The following is a 16,386-nucleotide window of genomic DNA, read 5'->3' as shown; positions in this document are numbered from 1 at the left end:
CCCCTCAGTGCCACGGTTTTCTCATCTGTGAAATGGAAATGAGAGCATCCTCAGAGGGTTGTTGAGAGGACACTGGTGGCTATAAAAAGCTCAGCAATATGCCCAGAACGCAGCAAGAGCTTAACAAATGTTTGTCTTTGTTGTTACCACTGTTCCTTCCATGAGTGTTTGGTGATTACTTCGTGTCAGACTCTCTGGTACACATTCGGTATCAATGATGAGTCAAAATGAGGCACCCGACCAGGGCAGGGCTCCATGAGGATGGGTCCTCAGAAGACAAAGAAGAAAATTCCACGGTCAAATGGAAGCAGGAACATGACTCAGATGGAGTGGCAGGATGGTAGAGGGAGGGGGGACCTCTCTGAGGAAATGATGTTGGAGCTGAGAACTGAATCGTGTGTAGGAGTTGAGTGGTTCCAGACAAAAGGAACAGCATGTACAACTGTCCCAGGCAAGGAGGGAGGCGGGCACATTGCAGGAGCTGAAGCGAGCTAGGTAAAGCCGGAAGGCGGAGATGCCGACGACACTTACCACGTTCCCTGGAGGTGGGAAGAGCTTTAGAGATCACAGTCACATTATAGATTTTACAGATGAGCCCAGAACGTCTAGTCTCCTGACTCTGTACTAAGTACTCTTTCTTTAGACCTTGCCCAGCTCCTGGAAGGAAAGATCCATGTTCTGAAAAAAAAAAAATGCAAAGAAGCAAATAATTTAAGAACATTGCCATTTGGCTCTGGAGACATGGAATAAATTTCCACACTGCCACAGCCAGTTTAACATCCCAATGTATATAGCGTCACATTAGTATAAAGATAAGCCTACTATATCCCAAAGCACCCCAACCAACAGCCAGGGGAGGTGCACCCAGGGAGAGCAAGTGGCTCTGGAAAATCATCCTTCAATGAAAAATATAGTGGTTCAGGGAAGTCCAACCTGGGGGAGGATCCAGAATGGACGACCTTTCTTTCAAATCAGATCTGAGTGTGTGCTCATCTTTACTCATGCCACAACTCTAAATTATCAGTTGGGTTTGTTCTGTGCTTTTCTTTCCTCCGGTGCTGGTAGATTTTTATGAAATGTAACTTCAACATTTAGAACTGCATAACAATAGCATTGTAGGTTTGAATATTTAACAGGCAACAGGGGTACCTTCAACTCCTGTTGTTACAAGATTCCATAGCACCGCCAATGACCTTTTATTTGCATAAAAGATACTCACGAAAACTCTGATACCTGGGGTGTATCTGTGCATAATTCTGCTTTTTATAAATATGTACACTTTGATGACTATCTGTTACAGCCTCTTGGACTGAATTCTTTAAAGAGAGAGAGAGAGAGAGAGAGAAGTTGCATTATATTCTCCGGGTTGTCACACTGTATTCTACATATGTTACTGAATAAGAAAGTGTTATAAAATAATGAAGTGTTTTTGTAAACTCCCTGGTAAACATCATCATGAATTATGATACACATTGTCTGGATTTCATATTGTAAGACTGCCACTTGATTCACAGTTAGGTTTATACATCTTGTCATGGAAACAGTTTTGGATTTCTTATTTTCTTTTCAGTTCTGATTTTCCTTATGCAAGTTTGCATCTTTTTTTTTTTTTTTTGCTTATTATTTTAGTTTAAATGCGTTTGCTTTTGCTTTTTGATGCATCCTTCTCTTTCTTTCTTTCTTTTGTTGGTGCATGTTTGTGTGCCCTTGATTCTCCTGTGGCTGGCCACACTCTGCATGCCTCATTGTTCAACCACCCCTTCGCAAAAGTCAACAAATGCATGTGTACCTTAGTGGGCTGCTGTCAAATGCAGACTCTGCGGGGAGCAAAACTCCCTCCCAACCTGAACCAGAGACTAAAAAAGATACCAAAAGAGAATCCAAAAGGAAAAAAGAGTCCAAAATCCAGACAACTCAGGAGATCAAAAGGTAAGAAGTTATGTGTGCTATGGCTTGGGCTTTGCAATGTCTTTGACCTTTCCCCGTCCTTCCATCCATGATGTCACTTCTGCCTTTGCAAACAGCAAGTTTCGTGTATTCCTGAAGTCTCTGTTGCTTTAAGGGTTTTCAAAGGTGCTTTTCAAAAAGAAAAAAAAAAAAAAACGACTCTATCAGTGAGCAAGAACATTGTGCATTGGGACTGAATTTGAGTCAGGTGTTTAGTGACTTTTAAAACATGTACATATTGAAAAGACTAATTGAGCAATATGTAAACAGAATTATGAGTCAGATTGCTTTTTTAGTGGCATCTAGTTAGGGACCTGGTACCTTACCAAGTCATTCATAATAAGCAACCCGTGCTTGTAATTTTGAAATTATGTTTAAGGAGCAGATAAAATGGATTGGCATCAAATAGGCCTGTACTTTTATAGCATCTCTATCATTTTCACCAAACCCTCCTCAATTCCAAAATCATCTCCCAGAAATGAAACCTGTCTCAAATAATGATTTTTTTTTCCTTTTTTGCTTATTTACTCACAGGTACCTACACAAAGCAGGAAGCACTATTATATATCTTTATTTATATTTTTGCAGTGCTAGGGATAGACTCCAGAGCCTCACGCATGCTAGGCAGGCACTTTTTCACTGAGCCACATCCCCAGCCCTTAAATAATGATTTATAACATTGACACAAAATAAAGCCTATCCGTAAATTAATGATTATTAGTAGAATCAGTTATATATTGAGGTATTTCTAAGTTCTAAAGGTTTGTTTACCTTGGTGCTATTTCCTGTGTCCGTCAGGAATTCTTTCTTTCTTAGCTGATACATTAGCGACTTTTTTTTCCCTTTTAGACATACTTATTATTTTCATGGTGTTCCGTATGTCCTTTACCTTCCCCTCACCCCCAATGAATATGGACGCTTTAAAGTTTTGTCGTGGTGGTTTTAGAACTAATGATTCTGCTCCTAGCACTGCCAAGCTGCCCTAAATTCACCAACACATATTCTTATGCTTCAATATAAATGTGTTCACTGAATATAAGCCCTGAAATGCATACAGTTCACTTGTAGCAGAGCAAATGAAAATGGAAACATTTGCTTTTGAAGGCACATGGCATGCTGTCCATCAGTGTATGCAGGTCCCACAGTGAAGGCCAAAGAAAACCCTAATTCCATGTGGCCACCCATTTCCTTCATGGCCATATAAAAGGACGTGGGTGACATGCGGTTTCTGTTTGGGTTCCACTGTGAGAGTCAGACTGCAAGGCAACAGTCAATGCAAGCAGTAAGAGAAATTGTAGGTGCCTGATGGTCAGGCCTGGCAGAATCAGGAGTCTCTAGAGGGAGCAGGCCTGGCTGCTGTCCAAGGTGCTGCTTTTGGAAGGATCAACATCCAGGCAGAGCAAGAAAGTCGAAAAGCAACACTTGCTCAAGCCTGACCTATTTGCTAGGCCATGAAAAACTAGCCAAATGGATCTCCACTGGTACTTTGACAGGCTTTACGTGTATTTCAGGATCTATGTTTGCACTGCATTTTTTAAATGAAGAAATCATAATATTCAGTATCAGTTGTGTGACCGCCTTACAGTTTACAGGGTACTTTCAAACATTCTCTCACTTGCTGTCAAATTCCCAGGTTAGTCATTTTTGCATCCCTTTTGCAAATGATAACCCTGAGCATCTGTAAATTTAAATGGTGACCCAGATATCCTAAGTCCACTGCTCTTCTTCCTTTCATTGTATCAGCACTAAAATTCTGAAGACCTGAATGTCAGAAACTGTTTTCTTTTTTTGGTACCAGGGATTGAACCCAGGGATGCTTAACCACTGAGCCACATCCCAGACCTTTTTTGCATTTTATTTGGAGACAGGGTCTTGCTGAATTGTTCAGGGCCTCGCTAAGTTGCGGAGGATGGCTTTGAACTCATGATCCTTTTGCCTCAGCCTCCCAAGCCACTGGGATTACAGGCTTGTGCTACCATGCCTGGCTGAAACTATTCTTCTTAAATTCAGGAGTGCTCTGTCTTATTTCTATGCCTCAGTTTTCTCATCTGTAAAATGAGCAGATTTAGTATCTTAATATCCCTTGGACATCTAAAATTTTCTTGTAGGAGTTATATCATAATTATAAGCACGAGACAATATGAACCCATCCACATATTTGATGTCTTTTAAGAAAGTGCTTCTCAACTTGGGGGTGATTTTTCCCCCAGAGGACTTTTGACAGGACTGGAGACAGTTTGGATTGCCACATTATACTATTATCATCTAATAGGTAAGGGTCATGGGGATATTGTTATACATCCTATGTAATGCACAAGAGAGTTCCTGCAAACAAGGCCCCAAATGTCAGTAGTACTAAGGTAAAGAAACACCTGGAAACACTTTAAAATCCAACTCCCACCAGATGCAGTGGTGCATGCCTATAATCCTAGCAGTTTGGGAGGCTGAAGCAGGAGAATGGCGAGTTCAAAGCCAGCCTCAGCAACTTAGCAAGGCCCTAAGCAAATCAGTGAGACCCCTGTCTCTAAATAAAATATAAAAAGGGCTGGGGATGGGGCTCAGTTGTTCAGCACCCCTGGATTCAATCCCCTGGGCTAAATTTTTACCCTTTTCCATAGATTTTGTTTTTCTTTCATCTGAAAGTATAATAGATACCCCTACTGATATTCTGTTTATGCAGTAGTAGCATGCACACCAGTCCAATGGAGGGTTTGTTAAAATTCAAAATATTGGGTCCTATCCTCAAATAATTTGATTCCGTTGGTTTCACAAGGAGCCAGGAATCTGTGCTTTTAATACCACCCTACAATTCTAAGACATTTGTTCTTCGGATCATACCTCTTTGAGGTGTTGGTTGTTCAACTGGGCTGCATATTTGAATCACCTGGTGGGGTAGGATGGGTGTAAAAATTCAGACGCCTGGGCCCCGCCTGCAGAGATTCTGATTTCGCTCATCTGGGATGCGGCCTACGCATCGTGAATTTAAAATCACAGACGAGCCTAATATATAACAAAGTTGAAAACTCGTTGATTGAGGGAACATTCGTTTGGGCCAATTCTTTAAACCCATTTTCTCAAAAGAGAGAGGGACAGAAAAGCAACATGTGCGCATGTTCAGCCGGTTGCCTTTGGCGATCATCGAATCCACAGATGTAAATTGCTCTATCTACTCATTTTGAAATCAGCTCCTAAGGTTGCAGTACTTAATTTTCACCATAATATTTTTAGTATTCTTTCTAGATGACATTTAGATTAGCATCTCTTTGGTCACTGTCCCACAGTGACAAGGCAATCAAACAGCTCCGGGGACTGCACCACCGTGCGTCAATGTTCCTTGGATCCCTTGATTATTGGGATTGGAAATTTTTCTCATTTACATTATTATTTAACATTTTCTTGAATGCCAGTGCTGCTCTTCACATATGGCCTGCGTAGAAAGTACATTGTATCAGCAATTAACAAATCCATAATGCCAACCGCCCCAATCCAAAATAAGCTGCATAGATTAATGAGTCTGCAAGCAGATGTAAGAGGGCACACATTCTTAAAAATCCTTTCTCAAAAATCTCTGCAAATGTGTCCAAAGATTCTTTGGAGAAATTCATTTGGAGCCACGGTGCTGCCCATGTTCAGACACCAAGCGAGCCCTAATGGGTCAGGATTTAAAACCATCACATGGAATTTGCTCCACCCCTCTGTCACTCTGGCAAGATCCCTAAGTAAATAAGCGGTTCCTTTATCCACTTGCCCAAGAGAGAAACTCAGAAGCCACCTTGGACGCCTCCTCCCTCTGCAGTAGGTCACTTTCAATCACTACACCCCGTCAACACTGTTGCGTATCTCACAGGTGCCTCCATTTCTTCCTGTCTCTTTTGCCATGACCACAATTTAGATCTCTATCTTCGGTTCCCTGCACCATAAAAGTGGCTTATTTGCCGTATCCTTGCTCCAGCTCTTGGCCCTCACTCCAAGTTCATGTCACATAGTGGCTCTTTATTTTTTTGTGGATGTCTATTTAACAGTAAATGAAAAAAATATATATTCCATTCTAATCTCTCTCTCTCTCTCTCTCTCTCTCTCTCTCTCTCTCACACACACACACACACACACACACACACACACACACACAGAGGCATTGCGTCTGGTGCCTTTTAACTCTATTTCCCTTGGAGAGAAAAACAAAAACTGCTAATAAGAACCAATAATTTTTTTTAATTTAAACAGTGTTGTAGGGATAGCTGTGTTTTCTCTCTCTCTCAATGGAGCACATGCTGTAGCAGGCAGGCATAAGTGGGGCATAATAATAAACCCCCACACTCTTGGTCTCATGTTATGCACCATCGCAAGGTTTGCTGCCCTGTGAACATGAGTGCATCTTTGACTGGCCCTCCAGCTGTGGGCAGGTGTTGGTCTTGGTCATGGTCACCCTTGCTGTCTAGATTCTAAAGAGCCAACTAGGTCTAATAGGGAGTATTTATTTGTACGAGAGGAAGAAAGCTTCCAAACCCATTTCAAATAAAAATAGGCATCCAAGATATCCTCAGAGAAGTTCCCTTTTAGAGCATGTCTCCTTTGAAACCATGTGACTCGCTTCCTGGAGGAAACTTCCCCCTATGAGAACAGCAGGATTTTCCTACTCAGACGTGAAATGTGCTGAATTATCGCTCCCATTTGCTCAGTCTTTCTGGCCCATAGCAAACTAGTAATGTGTATCTTTCGTCTCAGATTCCACCAATGTGTCTTCAACCTGTGGTCATTGAAATCATTGGTACAAAAGCATATATTGAGAGGTCCCACCACATCAGCATGAATGAGATACCAAAAAACCATTCATATTACTGTTCTAACCACTCAGTCCAACAGAGGGTGAAACTTCAAAGTGGAAAGTAAAGCCTAGTTATATATATTTACCTAGGAATAAAAAAATCCGTCCCCTCTCCTTTTATTCCCCAAATGGAAAAATACTTGTAGTACCAATTTTGGAAATTGATCCAAACTGATTAATGCAGTTTCGAAAATTGGTCCAAATTGATCCATGCGATTTTGGAAATGGCATCCTTTCCTGCATTTTATATTATTTCTCAAATCATCTGTTGGGGGTCTCACTTCATTCAGTACCTGGACCACCCCTGAGCCCCTCTGATTAATGTCTTTACACCAAAAGCATCTGTATTCTTTGTGACTGTTCATTAGGGAGAAACTTCTGAACACCTCTGGTCTGATGATAACAGAGTACATGAACCCTCTCCCTCTGTCGGGGTTGTAACTGCCTATTTGGCTAAACTGTGAACAGGTTAGAAAAGACCTTACCAGTTGAATTTAGGTCTCTCCAAGACTCTTTTTAAAAACTGACTAATAGCCAACCCTAAGGAGTTACAAGGAACACTTATAATGGTGTAGAAATTTCGTGTTGTTGCTTCCTGTCTTACTGTCATGATAGAAACACTTTGATATATTTGTTTTAGCAGCGTGTCTGAGCCCCAGGGCGTCGGGGCATAATTAGAAAAGGGCACAGACTGGAAGGAAAGGAGAGGGTAGGGGTAAGGCTGGCTTTCATAATGCAGTGGTGACTCTGGCTTTCGAGAGCCCTAATTATAATTCATAATTAACCCAGAATTATACAAACCATCCAGATGAGCAAGCTGGGATGTCTCCTTTGGAGAGGATAATGCTTTGGTGTGAACTTGAATTTGTAGTTATTAACTGCTTGAAAGAAACAAAGAGAAATATTCCACACTGGGATTAAATTCAATTGTATCTCTCAAAAAAAAAAAAAGTAGGGATAAAGTGTTGCCAGGAGAAGCAAATGTTTAAAACAAGTCAAGGTTTAAGAACATTTCATGTAAATGTCCTGTTTAAAGAACCTTAAGAGGAATACGTAAGATATTCTGTCCCGCTCTGGCCCTTTAAGCTCTTGTGTTTCTGGAACAATTTAGTAGCAAGTAGGATTCAGTTATCATGCTTGTTTAAGGACATTTTCATGGATCCATAATGCGGTCTGCAGGCATGCATCCATTTGGAGAGAGAGAATATATCATGTTTACAGTGCCTCACCAACATATGTGGACATTTGCATTTGGAAATGGAACTATACTCTCTCTTCAGCTGGAGTTTTACCCCTCCTTGGGAGCGATCAGAGGCTTAAAGCTGGTTGTATGCAGAGCGGTGGGCCAGACGCTCCTTCCTCTTCTGTTGAATTCATGCATTTCTTTTCACACCTGGATTTTGTGCTATATCACCAAATAGATGCAATATCAGAAGATGTCAATCACTGTAAGCTTGGAATTAATTTTGCATCCCAGCCTTCTTTTGTGGTGGGGGGTGTACCGGGGATTGAACTCAGGGACACTCCACCACTGAGCCCCATCCCCAGCCCTTTTTTATATTTTATTTAGAGACAGGGTCTCACTGGGTTGCTTAGCACGTCACTTTTGCTGAGGCTGGCTTTGAACTTGCGATCCTCCTGCCTCAGCCTCCTGAGCTACTGGGATTACAGGTGTGCGCCATTGCGCCTGGCTCCGACCTTCTTGAAAAGACATCTTACCTTACAAAAGAGGGTTCTGTGGCCCAGATTTCAGCATGATGTAGAAAACCATGCTTGCAGGAAAAATCCAGTGCTAGGTATCCTGTGTACTCCTGTGGGTGTGTAACCACCATCTAATGAACCAGAAAAGTCAGATTGTTTTTAAAAACACACCGCAGCTGGAATTCCTTGTTCATGCTTAATCTCAAATATCAAAATCAAAATTAATGTTTTGTATACAGAGCTTCAGCTCTATTGAATTAATCCTACAATAGTCATTCATTAATAAGCTCAAGTCAGAAGCATTAGAGGTAAAGGGAAAATAGTTTGCAAAACCAGTAACACAACGGATTGGGGAGCTGGGTTCTGATAGTTTCAATTGGACCAAAAAAAAAAAAAAAGAAAGAAAGAAAACTGCAACTCCAGATGTATTATCATTTGTGACATGGCTCAAGATGGGAGACTGTGAGGAGAGTGAAGATGACAGAACTGGTGCTAACCACTGTGACAAGAACTTGAAGAGCAGCCGACGTGACATCTTTCCTATCCTGCTGCCGAAAATGTCAACTTTGTGAAGGACAGTGAGAAAATGGTTTGCCGAAAACTTGAAAGGTGGATTCCGGAGATGCCCGCCGTGTCACATGCGATATAGTCTGCTGGGGCCTGAGAGACCCACTTCTGGCTCCAGAGATGGCCTCCAGGTGGAAGACCTTCCGGTCTTCAGCCAGGCTCCAAAAATGACTGCGCTTGACCTGCATATTGTCTCAAGTTTGCAGGATCATGATATACAAGAAGTGAGTTGTTAGCCAGTGTGCAGTTAGGTGGAACCAGAGACCAGGGGCTGTGTGGACGTGGTGTGCGTGCTTGTTCCTAAAGCTAGATTCAAAGACGTCCACGGGTCTAGTAAAACTCAGGTGCCTAGGGAAGGAGGGAATGTGTGCTTTGGGGACTTACATCAGCAACAGAAAGGAATTCTGGATAATCTAAGCAAAAGCTAGTTGATCGGGATGATTGCCAAGTATCTCCAAGGAAAGGAGCAGAAAACTGGAATTAAGGCAGTCACCAAAGAGCAAGAAGCAGGACCCAAGCAGTGGTTCTGTGTTTAAACAATCTGGGAATCTTCTACAGACAGGCTGAATTGAAACATTGGGGAAATCCTTTCCTGGCTCCAAGGGACAGTTAGAGGTCAAGGCCCAGCTGTGGGCCACACAAATTCTGCCTGTTCCATCTGCCTTGGCCTCACTCAGGGTAAAGATTCAGAAGAAGGTCCAGGTGGCTGATCTTGGAGTCATTCCAGCTTAGGTGGATAGTGACCATAAAAGGGAAGAGCTGGCCCCTAGGGAGCCCTTAAGTATTAGTAATGGGCAGCAGACCCCTAGGGTACCCACAGTGTGGCTGAGGGCATTCCTCCAAACTTAGGAGCCATTAGAATGTGGCAATGGATGCTAAGAAGCCAAAGCCCAGAACATGCACACTCAGCCACGAGAGAAGAGACCTCCAGGCCCTGAACCGTGTCTTCTGCATAGACACTTCTCAGCCCGGAGTTTCCTAGCTAGAAGTTTAAAATCCAGCTTCATCCCTCTTCTTCTCTCATTTTTTGTGACTCCATGAATGTTAAAAATATTGAAAAAAGGAACAGCGCACAGAGCCAGTTTTATGACAATTATAGAAACACCCCCAAATGTTTCCAGGAAGAAAACAAAAACCGAAAAATACAAAAGCCTGGCCCCTGAGAAACACCCATTTCAGTTCTACCATTGCTATTTATTTTGCTGCCGGCGCTGCTTGGATGGTACCCGGGGAACAGTGCAGATGCCAGTTTTGCAAGGGATGAATAAGTGGACCATGTACCTCCAGTGGAAGATTCTGGTTCCAAATCCATCCCAGTCTTAGGGAAGTTCAGAAACCTGAATCAAATGGACCCTTTCAGCAGCTGGAAGAGCCTGCTCTGAGTTTGCTTGTTTGTTCCTCTAGAACTGTGGTTCTCAGCGTGTGGTCCTGGAACTCTAAGACCAAAGAAGCTGCTGGCAATGCACATTCTCAGGCTCAGACCCACTGATTCAAAAACTCTGGGGTGGGGCCAAGTGATCGGAGCTGTTGCAAGCCCTCCGGGGGATGCGGGGGATGCCAAGACTTGCTTTTGTTAGAGAACCACTGTTCTAGTAAAACTACTTATGGCTTCTATGGCAAACAGTGCTCCCCCAAAATATTGTACCAGGATTTTTCAATAAGTAGTCCTTTCAAGGCCTAATCAAACCTGCACAATGAACCTTGACCAATGATATGAAGTCAGTGGAAAAGAAATGAATGTCTGACAGAGTTTTTAAAATAATTACATGAAACCAAACAAAACAGGGAAAGTTTTGTTTTTAAACTGATATGGTTACAACCTGTGGTCTTTGACCAATTGATTTCCTTGGAGTGGCGGGGCGGGGGTGTCTCCTCCTCAGTTCACGAAACAGCATTTTCCTGTTCAATACCATTTCAGAGCAACCCTGGCAATTACAAACAAATTTGCATTCGATGTCAGCATTGAGATTTGTTTTATCACCTGTTTTTGCTGGCGAGCTCTGTACGACGTGCTCTACAGATTTAATGAGATTGGGTTGTTTTATTTATGTTAAAATAAAACTATTCACACCGACATAGGTGATCAAGGAGCAAATTAAGGAGGCTACAACAGTAAATTGGTAGTTGTTTACTTTTTCCAAGAGTGACATGAAGGCTGTAGAAAGTAGTCTGCAGAGAGGGTGATATGGGAAGCAGAAGCTTCTGTCCAATACCTTAATAATTACAAATGCAATCATAATAACAAAAGGCAGAAAACACAATCACATTTCACATTTGCAATAATATCCTTTGTAGTGAGAATGAGCTGAGAAGTGAGGTACATGTAAATGTTCAGTTTTTATCATCTCACACACACAAATGAAATAGCTGCCTGCCTCAGAAGGGTAATGAATGATTTGATTCACAGAGAGTTTGATCTTCTAATAATGGCTCCAGACATCTCTGGACTGTCCATGGAAATTGGTTTCCATGCTTTGGTTGTGGTCTAGAAGCCCCTCCCTGAATTATAAATTAATATCATTTTTCTCTGGGTTAATTCCACACTAAGAAATGCAATGATTTGTTGTTGTTTGGGGATTTGTTTGTTTGTTTGTTTGGTTACTACTGGGGATTGAACTCAGGGGCACTCAACCACTGAGCCACATCCTCAGCTCTATTTTGTATTTTATTAGAGACAAGGTCTCACTGAGTTGCTTAGCACCTCACTTTTGCTGAGGCTGGCTTTGAACTCGTGATCCTCCTGCCTCAGCCTCCCGAGCTGCTGGGAAAATGAAATTATTTGAATGACCCCTTTGTCCCCAGTTAAGTGTGTGCTTATACATGCCAATCATGGTATGTTCAATGCATTAGCAAACTGAATTTTGGGTAAACAAAACTCAAAGGCCAGGGCTAAAGTAAATTATAACTTAGAAACATGAGAAGTTACCAAGGAAAGTGAAGCATGCATTTTGCAAGGACTAATGGGGGTCCCCCTGAGATTTAAGCACAGGTTCATGGATATTTTTCATGTAAAACAAAAAATTTTTAAATCAACTTTTTAACATCACATTTGAATTTTTTTTCAGAAAAATTTTAAGATAAGGACTCTTTTACCCAGATTCCATAGACTACTTGCTACTTTCCATTTTGTTTCTCTTTGCCCATGAGTTTGGAGAAGTATGAAGAAATAGACAAATTTCTATTTTTTTTTCTGTTTTGTTTTATCTTGTTTATGAAGTAGGAGCAGAGAAATTTCCTCATTATTCAAATAGGACATTTTTATTATTTAGAGAGAAGGGAAGTTGACCAGTTTACCTCTGACAGGAGGGACTTTGCCATCCATTGCCAAGTCTTCTGTGCCCTCAGACTGGTATGATGTAAAGGATTTTCCCAACTTATGCTGGGTTCCTGAAAAGGCATATAAACAAGACCATTTGTTTGGTCTCAAGACAACTCACATTTGCAAACTGAGTAATGATCTCATGGAAGTTCCATAGTGACATACCCATCTGCAGACTGGCTCAGCCCCTAGTCAAAAACCAGTCCTGATGAGATCCAAGAAGCTGAAGGCTTTCAATAGTTCAGATGATCCTGCATCTAATTTGGCACAGATAAGTTTGGGTTACAGATATGTAACCCTCTTTATACTTTCAACTTGAATGGTCCATAACAAATTGGGGAAACGTGTATGTATTCAGGGGTGACACAGAAACCTGATATGACTGTGATTCAACTGAAATCACTTCTTTACCCCAGGGTCTACCTTGTTATTACAATGAGCAGTCCTTCCCTAAGATTGGAAGATGGGTGGTGCTTCATTGAATACATGAGGGCTTCAGTTCTTCTGAACATGTAGTACTATAAACCAAATTTGAGCTATTTAGGGACATTGAACACTGGGCAAGTCAGACATTCAAATGCCACCTGGTTTTCATAGGAATTCGTGTGCATGATTCAGGGGTCCCAAACTCAAGTGCCTACAGGAGAGACAGGTAAAAGCAGATTCAAGATGTGGACCAGATGAGCACCCACCCCAGCCGAGGGAGGAGCTGTTTGTTGATTCTTGCCCCTTAAGCCAGCTGTTCTGAATTTTCCAGAGAAACTAGAAATCAGAAGAGTATTGTAAAGCTTTCCTAATTGAAGAAAATATTGGCAACTAGTTCCATTTTTTTTTTTTTAAGCTGTGAGCCAAATAGAAGAAGTCTAGGAGCTGGACTTTGAAAAGCATTCCCTGGGTACATTTCACCATTTCCTAAGAAATGAGCTATGGTTCTGCAGATGTCCCCAAAATGACAACCCCAAAACCAACCCATCCTCTTTAGAAGCCTGCCCTGAATAGCAGGGCTTCTTGGGCAGTCACAGCGATCATTGTAATTGTTGCTTCTAAAATGGACAGTTTCCTCCTGCTAGAGATTTGGTGTTACAGTGTCAGCCTACGAGGTAGCCGTCACTTCATAACATGTCTTCCTTCAGGCCTGACGGAATCGGAACTGTGACTGTTGAAGAAAAGGAACGCTTTGAAGAAATCAAAGAGAGACTCCGAGTTTTGCTGGAAAATCAGATTACGCACTTTAGGTAAGGATCTGGGCTTGGACTGATAAGGAGGGTGAAACTGGGGAAGCTCGGTTCCCCTAAACCGTCAATCTGTCAGCGATACGTCGCCTCTCTCAAAATAACTGAAAGTGGAAAACCAGCCATTGAACATGGTTCGGCAGTAGCTAGCCGATTTCCAATTAAGTTCATTTTCTTTCTACTCAAAGAAAGAAGCCTTCCTTTTAGGAGATGACATTGGTCATCAGTCTATTATTAAAAGTTGAATTTGAAGCTTCTTTAAGTTCCTGATTAAAAGAGTTAAAAAAAATCAGTGAATCATAATACTTGGGGGTTGGGGGGTGCAGTTCCCAGAAGTTTCTGCCTTGCCCACACCCCCAAAAGTAGGATGAGCTGGCTCTGCAGAGCAAGAGAGAGATTTGGATTCACCTGGGAGACCAGCTATCCCACACACACTGCAGAAAGATCCAGTACAGGATGTTTCCACCACAAAGCCCGTTTCTCCCTTGGAGCAAATTGGGCATTTCCAATGCTCTGCAAGTGCTTCTGGGCCAGAGATCTTGAAATAGAAAGAGTATATGTAATTTTTCCTATTTATTAAACACTTCCCATGTGCCAGTCACAGAAATCTATTAGCTTATGTTTTTAATTGGGAAGGACTTTATAAGGTAGTTTGTATAGAATGAGAGCAGGAGAGGTTAAAGAACTTGACCGAAGCCACCCAGGACAGTGTGAGTTGAAGCCACCCATGCCACTTTCGGTATGAAGAGCAGTGGTTTAAAGAGCTCATGACAGCCTGACATAGCTCTTGGGGCTTGTAGGGCTACCTGACATATTTCTATCTGCCACCAAAGACCTCTGCTTGAGGGAGCAAGATTTTGGTGCAGGATCCTTTGTTGATCACAGAGGACAGTAAAATGCATGACCTACAGCCAAAGGTCCAATAAGAAGGAGAAACCTCAAGAAAGCAAAAAGTCAGGAATTCACTCTGAGCTCCCTCTTCTATTTCACGCATTATGCTTGGGGGATTTAATGTGTCTTTGAACTTCAGCCTGTTTCAACAAATTTTTGTAAGTGCCCACCTCTATAATAATAAGGGTCACCTTCGAGCAAACTAATGGTTTTGCTTCACAATAGAAATCTAAACACAGCCTTATGTCATCACTTTAAATATTCTTTTCTGCCGCAGACATTTGCAGAGTGCCTCTTTAGTCATTATTCACACATACACATATATACATTATATACACACATATATGGTGTGAATTCAGATTAACATAACACAATGTGACAAAATAAAAAGCATTTTCCGTTCCTCGGAGAGAGTTGCTATAGGAATCAAATCGCAGCATATTTCCTGCTAAAATGTAATCGATCTGGGCAACCTGAAGAATTTTGTGTCTTTTTTAGGTATTGCTTTCCATTTGGTCGGCCCGAAGGTGCTTTAAAAGCTACTCTCTCGCTCCTGGAAAGGGTAAGAACGAAAGTGAAAGACTGATAAGGAGACTTACACCAAATGGTAACGAAATAGTGTTGTTGAATGACCCACTTTGTCATTTCCAAAGGATTTCTTTACCGTTCATCAAACATCAGAATAAAAATGAGGAAACTGCCAAGTTGCTAGAAATTTTATCTCCGGACCCCCAAATAGTTAGGATAAGTTGAAAAGATGTTCCTGCCCTTACCTGATGGGTGGGTGGGCTTTGGCCTCCTAACTGTGCATTACCATTCTATGTTTTTGTGTTGTTGTTTTTAGTTTTTGGTACTGGAGATTGAACCCAGGGGTGCTTTACCATTGGCTACATCCCTAGCCCTTTCCTTCTTTCTTTCTTTCCTTAATTATTGAGACAGGATCTCACTAAGTTGCTAAGGCTGGCCTCAAACTTGAGATCCTCCTGCCTCAGCCTCCCATGTTGCTGGGGTTACAGGCATGCCACAGTATTTTCTCTTTAACCACATATCTCCATCATTGCTCAATGACCAGGAGGGAATCACAACTAATTTTAAACCCCAAACCTTGGAACAGGGAGTAAGGAGTAAGCCTGGTTCAAACCTTCTCAATAACCCCTTTTCTTTCTGCCTAAAGGTTTTGATGAAAGACATTGTTACCCCAGTGCCACAAGAGGAGGTAAAAACGGTCATCCGTAAATGTCTAGAGCAGGCCGCTCTAGTCAACTACTCGCGCCTCTCTGAATATGCCAAAATTGAAGGTAAGGTTCCCTTCTGTCCCCAGTTTTGAATTTAATTATACAATGGCTCCCTGATAAATGTTTTTTTACCCCCTATGGGCACCAGAAAACAGTGGTCCATCTGAGTACGTTAAGCTGAAACCTGAAAGCACCTGAAATCTAGAAGCTTCTTGGCTGTGGTCCAATAAATAAATAAGAGGCTCAGGAGCCAGCCTTTGCGGGGAAGACTAGTGAATGGAGATGTGATAAGATAACTAAGGTCCTTATAAGAGATCGCATTGGCCCTAAATGTCTGTTCTACTGCTAATATTCTCCTAGGAAAGGATTTGGTTAGATGGCTGCCTGCCTTTCCTTCTTTAAACACAGGGAAAAGGAGCAGTCTCTTATCTCCTGCTGATAGCATTAGAAAAACAAAACAAAAAAAAAGCTGAATAATGTAATGTCAAGGTTTAGCCTTAAGCCTTCCTTCCCCTTGAAAGTATCTTGTCCGAGCTGGGCACAGTGGCACATGCCTGTAATCCCAGCAGCTGAGGAGGCTGAGGCAGGAGGATCACAAGTTCAAAGCCAGCCTCAGCAACTTAGAGAGGCCCTGAGCAACATAGTGAGACCCTGTCTCAAAATAAAAAA

At 41.9% G+C, this 16,386-nt stretch overlaps 1 protein-coding gene across 3 annotated transcripts in view; it reads left to right on the top strand.

Moving 5' to 3' along the window:
* LOC114105005 (calcium-dependent secretion activator 1) overlaps positions 1-16,386 on the top strand; it is a 471,729-nt gene that overhangs the window by 332,035 nt on the left and 123,308 nt on the right. For all 3 annotated transcript variants that reach the window (XM_034637086.2, XM_034637078.2, XM_034637084.2), the window contains exons 14-16: positions 13,493-13,594; positions 14,981-15,044; positions 15,657-15,780. In XM_034637086.2, the coding sequence (XP_034492977.1) occupies positions 13,493-13,594; positions 14,981-15,044; positions 15,657-15,780 (290 nt within the window). The remainder of the gene's footprint in view (positions 1-13,492; positions 13,595-14,980; positions 15,045-15,656; positions 15,781-16,386) is intronic.

This window comes from Marmota flaviventris, chromosome 1 (genome assembly GCF_047511675.1).
Source record: "Marmota flaviventris isolate mMarFla1 chromosome 1, mMarFla1.hap1, whole genome shotgun sequence".
NCBI classification, from domain to species: Eukaryota; Metazoa; Chordata; class Mammalia; order Rodentia; family Sciuridae; genus Marmota; species Marmota flaviventris.
This window is presented reverse-complemented; position numbering and strand designations above follow the sequence as displayed.